General features: G+C 50.9%; 1 protein-coding gene across 1 annotated transcript; it reads left to right on the top strand.

Moving 5' to 3' along the window:
• Positions 1–757: 757 nt before the first annotated feature.
• LOC130262658 (uncharacterized) lies at positions 758–1,363 on the top strand. The gene has a single exon (XM_056509976.1). It carries the CDS (start codon positions 758–760, stop codon positions 1,361–1,363), a length of 606 nt encoding a protein of 201 aa, XP_056365951.1.
• The last annotated feature ends 12,862 nt before the right edge of the window (positions 1,364–14,225 follow it).

The following is a 14,225-nucleotide window of genomic DNA, read 5'->3' as shown; positions in this document are numbered from 1 at the left end:
TTGTGGAGAAGTCCTCAGCAGCCACCTCCCCTCATGCCTCCGCGGTTCCCCCCTCCGTTTCTACAACCCCGATCCCCACGGCACCGGTTCCCCTGCTCCCCCGAGTCCCGGCCGCAGCGCCTCCGAGCCACGTGGTCTCGGGACCCGCTCCCCCGGTCCATCCAGCTTCCCCGGACCCCACAGCCTCTCCCGCTGCTTCCACCGCCCCGGCGGGCACCATCCCCCATGCCCCCGGGGCCCCTCCCCCTGCGGTTTCCGTAACCCCGGGCCCCGCAGCGCCGGTCTCCCTGCTTCCCCAAACTCCTGCCGCCACGCTTCTGACCCACGTGGCCCCCGCCCCTCCCCCCCTCCCTCCGCTCCCGTATCCCCAAACTCCGTCCCCGTAAACCCACCCGCCGCGTCCGCACCCAACCTTGCTAATCTCCCTCCCGTCCCCGTAACTACGACCATTCCTGTCCCTCACGCTTCCTCAGTAACCCCAAATCCCGCCCCTCCTCTCGCAGTCTGCAATTTCCCCACCCCCGGTCCTGGCCCGTCCCTGTCCCTTGCCCCCGCCCCCGCTCTCCCCGCCCCCGCTATCCCGGCCCCCGCTCCTGTCACTGCTGTGGCCCCGCCCGTTGGCTCTGCCCCTGCACGCCCATCCGCCAACGTCATCGCCTCCGCCCCGCCCCTCGCTGATGGCGACACGCCGACCCCGCCCCCCTCCCTCGCTCCCGCGAGTCCCTCAGCCCCTCCCCCAATACCCGGCGCCGCCGCCATGACGCACGTGGCCGCGGCTCCCTTTGTTACCACCCTGTTGCAAACACAGCAGTCTGCAAAATCCATAGTCCCTGCAGTTACGGCATTGGTGCAGTCCAGCGTCCCGACGGACCGGGCTGCGCCGCTCGGCTCCACACCAGCGCTGCCGGCGGCAGCACAGATGCTCCCCGTTCCCAACCCGGGAGCCGCCTGGCGCGGAGCGAGCCCGCCGTCGGAGCTGGCCCGCGCCGATGCAGCGCTGCCTGCGCACGGCCCCGCAGCCACGCGGAGCACAACGTCAGCGCTGACCGCGGTCCTGGAGTGCCCAGACGTGCCTATCGGTCCCACGCCAGCGCTGCAGGCTCCGGCCAGCCCAGTCCCCGGGCAGGCGGTGGGGGATGCTCAGCCTGGAGCTCCTCCACCACCTGTGCCGCCCCGTGCCACTGCGTTCCTGCCTCAGTTCTGCCCGGCGACCATTGCAGCTCACCCCCTGAACTCCTGGTACTCGGCAGCGCCCCACCCCCTGTCGGCAGCATTCACTGAGAAGCCGCCACCCTCCCAATCTCCGTCCGAGACACGGCCGCAGCCGCGCTGCCGCTCAGCTGCTCTTCCGTGTCAGCAGTGAAAACTACGTTCCCTATGCACCTCCCCGCCTGCGCCCCGCCTCCGCCTCCTGCCCTGGTCCCACCGCACACGGCTCCACTGCCTGCGACCTGCATGGCACCGCCGGCCGCCACCATGCAGCCAAGTCCGCCGGTGGGAGCCCTGATGCAGCATCCTGCCTCAGTTCAACCGCTGCCGCCCGTTGCAGCCCCAATCCTGCCTCCCGATTTAGTCCCATTAAAAGCAACTCCGCAGCCTGTGCCCACCAGTGCAACTCAGTCCTTCCCAGCCCCTCCTGATCCACAGCACCCTACCGGAGCCGTCAGCAAGCAGCCCGCCACAATCACAGACGCCACGCCTGTCCACATAACACTGGAAATGAACACCGCCCATGCGCAGAACTCGCCAGCACCTCCTGCATCTGCGCTGTCCCTGTCTCTCCTATGTCCCAAAGTGTCCCTTCAGCAGTACCCCTCCGCAGCCCGCTGTCCAGTACTCTATATGCCTACTGCACCAAAGCCAGATCCACCGCCGGACTTATCCAGTTCAGCCCTGTTATCGCAACCTGGCACACATATTATGCAAAACAGAGGGGGAATTGACGGCATAACACCCTCCGGTTTTGGTTAAAAACTCAAAAACACCTCAAGAAAAAAATTTTAATTTTATCGTTTGCGCAAATGCATGCTAATTTTCTTCCTTTGTTTTAGTTTTTATAGTGAAACCTTATCTGTAAATCAACCTAAGATAAATGCCTGTGTTGCTTTAGCCAAATCCGCAAACTATGATATCATCTGTCTATTTAACACACATAAAAATTTTCACAAATTTGCTGCATAAATTTATCAAAACATTTTGCAAAATTTAAAAAAAAAAAAAATTTTGGCTGACCAAATTACAAAAAGTTAGTACCTAGCTAAACAGTTTGTTCAAAGTTAAGGCTTTGCCGCTTGGCTAAAGAAACAGTTTAAAATTAGTTTGTCTATTCTAGTAGTATTAATTTAAGTTTTAATATTTGTACCCTGCATCCTCCATTGTATGCAAAAAATGATAACGAAGGCAGTATCTAATGTATTAGTGGTTGAACAAAACGGGGAAGATGTTGGAGAAGATGAAACTGAGGAATCTTGCAAATATGAATGCTCAGATTCTGGGAATATAGAAACCATGAATGAAATTGAAATGAAAGCCACGTTTGAGATACCAAGCCCTAGTTACTAAATAACCAGGTATACAATAGGATGGCTCACCGAAGCTAATCCACCCTTAACTAAACAATGCTTTTGGCCAGAGGGCAAGGCCAAAAGACACAAAAGACTGACCCGCACCCAAAGATTAGATCTTAGAGTTTAGAATGTCACATGCTATGCTAATGTAAGAATTCCTATAGGTTACATGTAAATGCTATAGAATTAGTATTTTGTATTGGATTGGTTCTTAGGGAATCAGAATAGTCATGATGGAAGTAGATTTATTGTGTTACAAACGGGAAGACGCTCTCTCTTCTTCTCTTCTCTTCTCTTCTCTTCTCTTCTCTTCTCTTCTCTTCTCTTCTCTTCTCTTCTCTTCTCTTCTCTTCTCTTCTCTTCTCTTCTCTTCTCTTCTCTTCTCTTCTCTTCTCTTCTCTTCTCTTCTCTTCTCTTCCCCTCTTTACCTTCTTTACTCTCTCCCTCTACCCTCCCCCTTCTCTCTGTCTTTCCCTCCTTTTATATCTTTAATCTGCACGTGGCTGTGCCGAGCAGCTCCTAGCAGACTCTCTTATAATAAACTGCAACTGTAGCTTTTAGCATTTACAGAGCATCTGAGTCTTGTTCCACGCGTCCACCCTGATACAAAGAATCCAGGAGTCTCCCGCAAGGTGTATCACACTACACCTGTGGTTCCATGAGGTCCCATAGTGTCACCATGGTCTTCTCCAATTGGCAGGGTAACAATGGATCATTGGTTCCATGTGACATTGCTGTGTCACAATGGCCTGCTGGGTTCCATGATTCCCTTCAGTATCACAACAGAACCTTGTTTCTGTGAGGCTCCAAACTGTCACAATTGTCTCCTTGCTTCCATGAGCCCCCCTGTGTCACAAGGGTGTCCTTGGTTCCATGAGGATACAAAAGCTCTGCATAAACATTGAGTGACACCTGCTTACCACACCTGGGAAAAACTGTCTGCATTCAAAAGAGAGGTTAAAGATGAGCATGGCAACAGCAGCTTCCATCTGCAACAGAGGCCCAAGGAAAGGACAGGGACAGAGAATTCAGCTAAAAGAGTCAGAGAATTGTGCTTAGAGATCATGTCTGGTCCCACTGGCCCTTGTACTGACAGCCTGAACTGAACATGCGGGTCCTCACTGGGGTTTGTTGTTCAGGAAACCTGCTCAGGCTTTGCCATTCTTTCTTCACAAAGAAGAAATCTTCTCCTGGACCTGTGTGCAGGCAGAGCCCTGAGGAGAGCAGGTGGGACATGGAGCAATGGGCTGGGACACCCAGCTGCAGAGCTCAGGGGACAAGGTTCTGATGCAGGGCACAGGGATGTCAGTCCCAGGTGGGCAATGTCAGACATGGTGAGGTTGGGGATGAGGGACAAGTAGTCCAAACAGGGTCAGCCTGCAAGGGGTTCATTCTTCTGTGTGCACAGACCTTCTAAGGAGACATTCAGCATCATGATTACCTAGGGAATATTTCTATCCCCTCTTCTCTGAAATGAAAAGCAAAAAAATTATGCATTTTATTAAATGTGGTGCACTTTCAAAACTGCTTCCTTAACAGAAATCCAAACTGACTCCAAGCAGCTACACAAGCCCTGGAGACTCGAAGATAATTGAAGAAAGACAAAGAGTTCCTGAGGGACTTCTGTATTTAAAGCAGCCCCACAATGGTTTTGGGGCTGAGTCCAGGACCCTCAAGCACTGAAAGAAGTTTAAAGAAGCTGCTCAAGGAATCAGAAGCAAAACTCCAAGTCCCTTGGAGCATCAGCGGCACCACTGAGGGCAGGGACTGCCAAAGGCTCCCCAGAAACTAGTGGGAGTAGATCCTTGAGGCCAGGATTGCAGGAGCCAAACGCTGTGAGCAGGGAACTGCAATGCTGAGCCAGGCCTGGGCTGGTTGGAGGCAGCAGAAAGGCCAAGGGCTGAGCCCAGGCCTGGCCCAGCAGGGCCTGTCCCTCACGGGTGGCTCGGGGCTGTTCCTGGGGCACTGGGATGGGAGGGGCAGCAAGGACAAATGTCACCAACCTGTGTGACACTCCAGATGCTCATGGAACCAAGGGCCAGTGTGACACTGTGTGGCCTCACGGAAACAAGAGACCATTGTGAGCCTGAGGGGCTGGAACACCCCAGAGCACTGAAATGCTGGGGGTGACCAAAGGTTCCTTTACTCCAGTTTGGAGTGCACAGGAGAAACCCCAGCCAGATATTCTCAAGAGGTAAATAATGACACAAAATTTTACTGGCAAAATATAAAAATCCAAGGAACTTTGCAAAAAGGATTTAATACAATATACAATTCCACATAAAACACTTATCATGACAGGAACTTCATTAACTTAGCACATTACACCTAGAAACATTTAAACACTTCAGCTGTTGAGATACCCAAAACTGTTCTATATCAAGAGCATTAGAAGAAGAGGAAAGAGAGACAGAAAGACAGAAGTTCTGTAGAAAGACACACACATGGCTACCAACTCCTAGGGTTCCAGTGTGGGTGAGACACAGACCCCAGCAGAAGGCAGGGTAAGGACCATGGGCTGAGTGCCTGCTCTGTGTTTTAAGCCCCTGGGCCTTCGTGGGCTCTCCCCAGGTGGGACTTGTGATTGCTCAGGCAATGAGAGCCTGGGTCAGCAGCAGCCCACTGTGTGACTGATTGACAGCTCATCCCGAGGTGTCTGGGACATTGATCTCATCCAGCCTCTGACAGCGACCATGGTGACACTGCAGAACCTCATGGAACCCTGGGTCAGTTGTGACAATGCAGGTTCAGGGACACCATGGTGACACTGTGGAACCTCATGGAACCAAAGAGAACATTGTGACACTCTGGTTACTCATGGAATCAAGAGGACCATTGTGATACTCAGGATCCTTATGGAACTAAGGGTCAGTGATGAAGCTGTGGGGCCTCTAGAACCAAGGAGCAGAGAACCATTGTCACAAGAACCATTGTGACACAGCGGGGCCACATGGAGCCCAGGGGCCATGGTGACACTGCCAGACCTTATGGAAGCAATAGGCCTTTGTGACACTACAGAAGCAAGGAGAATATTGTGGCAGTGTGGGGTCTCATGGAACCAAGGGAACAGGGAACAGGTCTGGCTGGCTAGGGGTCCTGGGGGCACCTGACAGGTCTGGCTGACTTTGGCATCTTGAGGGCTGCTTCTCATCTGCGACTGAAACTCTGGGGCTCTGGGCTTTCTTTCCTGTGCAAAAGAACTGTCCTTGTCCTCCTGGTGCCCATGGCCAATATGGGGAATCCACCTCCAAAATTCCCTATATCCAGGGACAGCTCCCAGACAAAAGCTGCCGTGACTGACAATTCTGGCTGGCCTTGGCTCCTGAGGGCTGGTTCTCATGTGCCTTTGGAAACACTGGGGCTCTGTGCTTTCCTAATGAAAAGAACTCTTCTTCCATTCCAGGCACCCACAAGCAAAATTGAGATTCCACCTCCAAAAATTCCTATGTCCAAGGATTTCTCCCAAGTGAAAGGTGTCAGGAGAGACAGGTCAGGCTGGCTTGGCCCAAGGGTGGCCATCTCTCATCTTCTTCCAAAACACTTGGACTTCTCACTTTTCTTTCCTGTTGAAAAAACCATTCATCTTGACCAGGCAACCATGGCCCAAAGTGGGATTCCACTGAACCATAGCATTCTGTTACAGCTTAAATAATTCTGTGTTTGAGGAAACAAGTTATGGGATATCGTAGAAAGTTTAGAAGCTAGACATTAGGAATGTAACCCATAAAGGTATGTACCTTAGTATAGGGATTAGAAGTTGATAAGAATTGATTGTTTAACATTCAGAACCAGCCAAAATACACATATGGAAGCGTTTAGGTGAAAACTGATATACATGAGAAAATACTCAGAGCCAGCCAGGGGAGACCCATACATCATAAATTTTGTCAATTAAACTAACAAGACCAGAATGAAGGGATTAACAGGTCAGGTAGTCATAGTAACAGGAGAGAGTTAAAAAGTTTAGAGCCAGGTAGACAGTCCTTACTTCCTTCCCTGAAACCCTCCAACTCATTTAAAAGACCACTGACCCAATACGAAGGGAACACTATGCAACCACAATAAGTGTGCAACTAATTTTAATACCCAGGGGGGAATGGACAGTGACAGGTAATAAATATGTATAGATGTCATGGAATATGTATGACTTTTGTGAATAAATAGAGGGGTAAAAGCCTTTGGGAGCAATCCCACGTGTCCACCCAGTGCTGAAATAAACATATCCTTTTGACTAAACTGGTTGAAAGGTATTTTGTCCTTGCCTTTTGTGAATCATTTTGGCGGCCGCAGCAGGACCTTCTCTTCCTGCAGGAACAGACGGGAGCGTGAGAGCTCCAGGTGCACCAGCCCGAGTCCCTCTTGGACAAGAGACCTCCAATCCCACCTGCTTCAGTGCTGGAGACAGACAAGTTTGCTGGCCAAGGACAAAATGGTATGTTTATGATTTTAAAATTACTCCAGGGTGAGAGGGCTAATTGGTAAGACACAGAAGATATCCTACGCACATTGTGGGCTGAAAGGTATTGCTTGCAAGCAGAGAGGATTGTTTGGGTTACCTGTGAAGGGATTCTGCTGTGCCATAGAGGGCATCACTGGCATGTTCTGGGGGTGTGCTTGAGCGAATCCTGGTGTTTAAACTGGCAGTGGAAGGATTTGTTGTGCTGTAGAGGGCACCGCTAGCAATTCTGGGGGTGAGTTTGCTCAAATCCTTGTTTATTGCTGCTGTTTTGGCAAGCTGTTGTTGTGGTTGTGATCGGATGTGTGTGTGTCTGTGAAGAGTGCTACATGAGATTTTCCACAATTCTGACAGCCATCATGTATTTTTTTTTTTTGAGGCAACACTACCATCTTGTGTCGAAAGTTGTAGTTGCAACAAGTTATAAGTTCATTTGAGATACAACACTACCACCTTGTGCTAAAAATTATAATTGCAGCGGATTGGGAACTTTTGTGTAAAACGGGCCATTTGTTTGTTCCTAATAAACTGTTAAAAGTGGCCAGCAAAGCTCAGACATGAGCTGCAAGTGCCCAACCATCCAGGAAAGGGCTCTCTAGACGGTTTGGGCTCCAACCAGGTGAATTTTTAGCTGAAGGAGGAGACAGGGCTATTGTTGAATGGGGAGAAGGGAGGAGAGAGAGGCTGTATTTTAGGGGATAGTAATTATTTGGTTTTTGTCCTGGTATGAAGGACAGTTATCTGCCAAAAAAGGCAGAAGCATCTCTTTGAAATGGAGAATGTAAACTACCCACCTCCAAATTATTATAAATTTGAAATTAAGGGGCTCTCAGGCAAAGATATGGGATTTAGGAATAACAGTTCTTTACTAGGAAAATTAAAATAGAAACACAGTATTACAAGAAACAATCCCAACCCTGTCAGAGTCAAAATACAACCTGACACCCCATCAGTCAGGGTGCTGGTAGCAGTGTGATCAAATGGTGGCTACAGTCCCCCTGCAGTGGCAGGTGTGGTTCAGCTGAAGCAGTGCTCCTGTAGAAGGGTGCAGCCTTCCTTTAAAAGTCCAGGGATGATGTAGAAAGGTCCGGTTTTCCTCTGGAATCCAGTGGAATGAAGGTATCTTGGTGTCCATAATCTCAGTTTTTATCTAGGTAGGAAAGGCTTGGCTCCTCCCCCTGGCTGGAGCATCTCCCAATGGGATGATGTAATTTTATCAGTCATACAGTGGGACTTAATGGCTCAGCAGCAGAAGATATCTTCCTGGAGGGAGGATGAGTTGTGGAAAAGATAAAGATAATTGCCCCATCTAGTCTTAAGGATGGTCCACTAGCAGATAATCTGTGCCACGGATATAAGGAATCACTACCCCACCCAGCTTTACCAGATAGTGATAGAATACACATTTCTGGTCACATCAACCCAACACATTATCCACCCCTTATTCTACACAATCTGTGTAATGAAAACCTTACACACAGTTCTCATTTAAGAGTAGGTTTTCCCTTCAGTACACAATGGGTTTCCCCATTTTTTTGCATTACTGACCAAGTGTAACCAGGTCCTGGAGCAAAGACAATCCCATGGGAGAGATGGGTTTCTCATTGCCCGGGGTGGGAATAATCCAAACATTCTTTCCTAAAATATCTTCCATGTGTACTACAGGGACTTTATTTCCATCCACTGTGTGCAAGGATTCAGGACCAGTTTGATTGATGGACCTTCAGGTGTTGACCATCCAGGTGGCCTTTGCTAAATTTCTTTCCTAATTCTTGAAGACTCCCCCACCAAGTGCCTTCAGGGCAGTCTTGAGCAGGCTGTTGCACGGTTCTACTTTCCCGGCAGCTGGTGCATGGTAAGGGATATGATATATCCATTCACTGCCATGTTCTCTGGCCCAGGCGTTGATAAGGCCATTCTTGAAATGAGTCCCATTGTCTGACTCAGTTCTTTCTGACTCAGTCAGACTTGCTTTTCCAGGCCCAGGATGGTGTTCCAAGCAGTGGCGTGGGCCACAGGGTAGGTCTCCAACCATCCAGTGGTGGCTTCCACCATGGCCAGCACGTAGCACTTGCCTTGGCGGGTCTGAGGCAGTGTGATGTAGTCAATCTGCCAGGCCTCCCCATACTTATACTTGGATCATCACCCATCATACCAGAGGGGCTTCTCCTGCTTGTCTTGCTTGATGGCACCGCACGTGTCACAGTCATGGATAACCTGAGAAATACTGTCCATGGTTAGATCCACCCCTCGGTCTCGTGCCCACTTATAGGTGGCATCTCTGCCCTGATGACCTGAGGCATCGTGGGCCCATCAAGCCAGGAACAATTCTCCCTTGTGTTCCCAATCTAAGTCTATCTTTGACACTTCTACCTGTGCAGCCTGATCTACCTGCACGTTGTGTCGGGGTTCTTCATTAGCCCGACTCTTGGGAACATGGGCATCCACATGACAGACTTTCACGGGTAGCTTCTCTACCCGAGTGGCAATGTCTTTCCACTCATCAGCAGCCCAGATTGGTTTTCCTCTACGTTGCCAGTCAGCCTTTATCCACCTCTCCAGCCACCCCCACAGAGCATTGGCTACCATCCAGGAGTCAATGTAAAGGTAGAGCTTTGGCCATTTCTCTCTCTCAGCAATGTCCAAGGCCAGCTGAACAGCTTTGAGCTCAGCAAGTTGACTTGATCCACCTTCTCCTTCGGTAGCTTGTGCAACCTGTCATGTGGGGCTCCATATGGCTGCTTTCCACTTCCGATTCATCCCCACAATGCGACAGGAACCGTCGGTGAAAAGGGTGTAGTATTTTTCATCTGCTGGCAGTTGGTTGTATGGTGGGGCTTCTTCAGCCCGGGTCACTTGTTTCTGCTCCTCTTCATCAGCGAGACCAAAATCTTCACCTTCTGGCCAGTTTGTAATTATCTCCAAAATCCCAGGGCGATTCGGGTTGCCAATACGGGCGCGCTGCGTGATGAGGGCAATCCACTTGCTCCATGTAGCGTCGGTGGCGTGGTGGGTAGAGGGAACCTTTCCTTTGAACATCCACCCCAGCACTGGCAGTTGGGGTGCCAGGAGAAGCTGTGCTTCAGTGCCAATCACCTCTGAGGCAGCTTGAACTCCTTCATAGGCAGCCAGGATTTCCTTCTCTGTGGGAGTGTAATTGGTTTCAGATCCTTTGTAACTTCTGCTCCAGAATCCCAGGGGTCGGCCTCGGGTCTCACCAGGCACCTTTTGCCAAAGGCTCCAGGACAGACCAGGGTTCCTGGCTGCAGAGTAGAGCACATTCCTTACCTCTGGTCCCATCCTGACTGGGCCAAGGGCCACTGCATGAGTGATCTCCTGCTTGATCTGGGCGAAGGCTTGCTGCTGCTCAGGGCCCCAGTGGAAATGGTTCTTCTTGCGGGTGACCAGGTAGAGAGGGCTCACAATCTGGCTGTACTCAGGGATGTGCATTCTCCAAAAGCCTATGGCACTTAGGAAAGCTTGTGTTTCCTTCTTGCTTGTTGGTGGAGACATTGCAGTGATCTTATTGATGACCTCAGTGGGGATCTGGCGCCGTCCATCTTGCCACTTCACTCCCAGGAACTGGATCTCTCGGGCAGGTCCTTTGACTTTGCTCTTTTTAATGGCAAAACCGGCTCCCAGCAAAATCTGGATGATCTTCTCTCCCTTCCCAAATACCTCCACTGCCGTGTTCCCCCACACAATGATGTCATCGATGTACTGCAGATGTTCTGGAGCCTCACCCTTTTCCAGTGCAGCCTGGATCAGTCTGTGGCAGATGGTGGGGCTGTATTTCCACCCCTGGGGCAGTCGGTTCCAGGTGTACTGCATGCCCCTCCAGGTGAAAGCAAACTGAGGCCTGCACTCTGCTGCCAAAGGAATGGAGAAAAGCACATTGGCGATGTCAATGGTGGCATACCACCTTGCTGCCTTGGACTCCAACTCATACTGCAGCTCCAGCATGTCCGGCACGGCAGCGCTCAGCGGTGGAGTCACTTCATTCAAGGCATGATAGTCCACAGTCAGTCTCCATTCTCCATCAGATTTGCGCACAGGCCAGATGGGGCTGTTGAAGGGTGAGTGGGCTTTGCTGACCACCCCTTGGCTCTCCAGCTCACGGATCATCTTGTGGATGGGGATCACAGCATCTCGATTTGTCCGGTACTGCTGGCAGTGCACTGTCATGGTGGCAGTTGGTACCTGTTGCTCTGTCACTTTCAGGAGCCCCACTGCAGATGGGTTTTCTGATAGTCCAGGCAAGGTGTTCAACTGCTTAATGCTCTCTTCCACTACAGCAGCTATTCCAAAAGCCCACCTGAACCCCTTTGGGTCTTTGTAGTAGCCATTCCTGAGGAAGTCTATGCCTAGAATACGTGGTGCCCCTGGGCCAGTTACAATAGGATGTTTCTGCCATCCCTTCCCTATCAGGCTAATCTCAGCTTCCAGCAAAGTGTATTCCTGTGATCCCCCCGTCACCCCAACAATAGAAACAGGTACCTTCCCCACATGTTCTGATGGTATCAGGGTGCATTGTGAACCAGTATCAACTAGTACTCTATGTTCCTGTGGCTTTGATGTGCCAGGCCATCGCACCCACACTGTCCAATAGATCCTGTCATCCCATGCCTCTCCCTGGCTAGAGGCAGGGCCCCTCTAGCCCTGGTTATTATTTCTTTCCTGGGCATACATAGTGGAGGTTCCTTCCAGGGGATCTGACAGATCATCCTCCCTTCTGTGATACCCTGCACCTTTACCATGGGAGGTTGAGGCTACCTTCATCTTAGCACGGTTCCCTCGGTTAGCATTTCCCTCCCTGAGCTGACGCACCCGTGCTGCCAGGACAGAAGTGGGTTTCCCATCCCATTTTTCCATGTCTTCTCCATGGTCTCTCAGGAAAAACCACAGGTCAGCTCGTGGGGTGTACCCTCTCTCCCTAGCTGGGGGGCGTTGGGTTCTAGGTTTGGGGCCTATGACTCGCACTGGTGCTGCACTCATCTTTCTTATCTCCTCCCTCATCTCCTCCCTCATCTCCTCCCTCATCTCCTCCATCCTATCTTGGACCTCTTGGAGGTCCCTGGCCACGGCAGAGACATTGGCCTGCATTGGGCCATTCATCATACTCTCAAAATTTCTGAGTCTGTTGGCAACAGAACCCACTGTCTCTTGGTGGTCATCAGCGTTGATCATTGCAATGAAGGTGGTATACTGAGATGGCCCCAGAGTTGCCAGATTCCACAGCATCTGCCCTGTGCACCTGACCTTGTCAGGGTCATTGTCATGCTGTCCATCCCTCCCAAAGAGTACCTCTAATACTGCCACTTCTCTCAGCTGCTGGATCCCTTCCTCAAGAGTTTTCCAGCGCATTCTACGTTGGTACTCCTGCATTCTCTCTTTGTGGACAAACTTCTCTCTCACACTCATTAAAAGCCGGTCCCAGAGGGAAAGGAGGCCTTGCTCCCTTACTAATATCTGGTCCACACCTGAATCCTGGGCCAAGGATCCCAAATTCCTGGCCTCAGTTCCATCCAGTTGCACACCTGTTCCCGTAAGGTCCCAGACCCGGAGTAACCAAGTTGTAAAAGGCTCACGGCCTCACTGTGCAATGTCTTTACGCAGGTTACGGAGACTATCATATGAGAGGGACTCGGTGACAATCTCAACCTCTGGCTCCCTTGCTGGTTGTGAGGACCCTCCTGGCTGATCCCCATTATCTAGGTGCCTCGTTTTAATCTTAGATTTTCTAGTTTCCACAGGGGCAACTGCTACTGGCTGTGGCTGCCCCTATGATCCGGCTGGAACCTGGACAGATACAACATCTACGGGTTCCACTGCAGCACCATCTGACTCTCCCTCTTTAGGGCAGGGGGAGGGTTTCTCACCAGCTGAAGAAAAGTGCTCCTTCAACTATCTGGCTGTGCTCCTTCAACATCTGGCTTTGCTCCTTCAACACCTGGCTAATATCCTTCACTAGAGCTCCTACCCACTCTGGGTGGTTCATTTCTGCAGCGGGCTGTGGGGCAGCATCAGGCTCTGGGGCAACATCCCTAGTCCCTGGGGCAGGGGCAGACTCTGGGGCCACATCCCTAGTCCCTGGGGTAGGTATCAGGGTTGTTAACCAAGCCAATATTCCCTTGTTTCTGAATGCTAAGTAGAGCAGGCCTATCAACAACGCCAGCCACTGTATAATAACACTAGCAATTAAAACAGATCTGAAATCCTTGAAAACTGGTGGAGTTGCCTCAAAAAACTGGGTGATGGGTTGGGAGAAAATTTCCCTTGCATTCATTACTTCACAGTAAGTACCATTATTGAAATAACCCCAGAAACACGCAGTTAGAGTATGATAGCTCTGGATCCATGTGGCCACTTTCCAGAGAAAATTAAAAAACCATGAATTCCTGACATAATCAATCCACCAAACTAATCGGATAATAGCTACAGTAACTTTGGTGAGAGGGCCCATATTCAAAAAAGGGCTTACAAATGGGAGAGAGGTATCTGTGGCCACATGAAGCCCAAACCAGATTAAACCGGACAACATGTTGCCCCTCAATAGAGCTGTTACTCCTGTCTTAACTCTCCTCTTAATGCCCTCAAGCCCCACGTTGGGCGCCAAAATCTGTCCTGGTTTGAAGGACAGGTGTCTGCCAAGAAAGGCAGAAATTTTCCTTTGAAGCACAGACCCGAATTCCACTCCCACCAAATATTATAAACATTTGAATTAAGGACTCTGAGGCAGAGATAAGGGGGTAGGAATAACAGCTCTTTTACTAAGATATCTAACTGTACCAGCAGAAACAACAGCAGTTGTTAAAATTACTAACAAAACAGAACAGATTACTCGGTTCCAGTCCTTTCTTTAGCTGTGAGCACGCTCTCTCTCAGCGGGAGCGGAGGCGGGAAGGGGCGGCCGCGGCCACGCCGGTCTCAGGGGGAAGCGGCTGGAGCGGGCAGCTCCTCGCTCACCGTTTGGGTTCTGGTGCTCAGCTGTGTCCGCAGAGGCTGGAGGCTGGAGCAGGGCAGATGCAGGGCAGGTGATGTCAGAGGGTCTGGCTCTCCTGCGTTCGGCCGCGTGGCTCCAAGACCGAGAGGATCCTCCTCCCAGCTCCCCGGAAACACAAGTCCCCTCTGGAAGCACGAGAGCCCCTCTCCAAGCCGATCCCACCTACCCCTTTTGTCCAGAGCCTGCAAAGATCCACGGT

Source organism: Oenanthe melanoleuca, chromosome 25 (genome assembly GCF_029582105.1).
Source record: "Oenanthe melanoleuca isolate GR-GAL-2019-014 chromosome 25, OMel1.0, whole genome shotgun sequence".
NCBI classification, from domain to species: Eukaryota; Metazoa; Chordata; class Aves; order Passeriformes; family Muscicapidae; genus Oenanthe; species Oenanthe melanoleuca.
The sequence above is the reverse complement of the archived record's forward strand: the minus strand, read 5'-3'. Positions and strand labels throughout refer to the sequence as shown.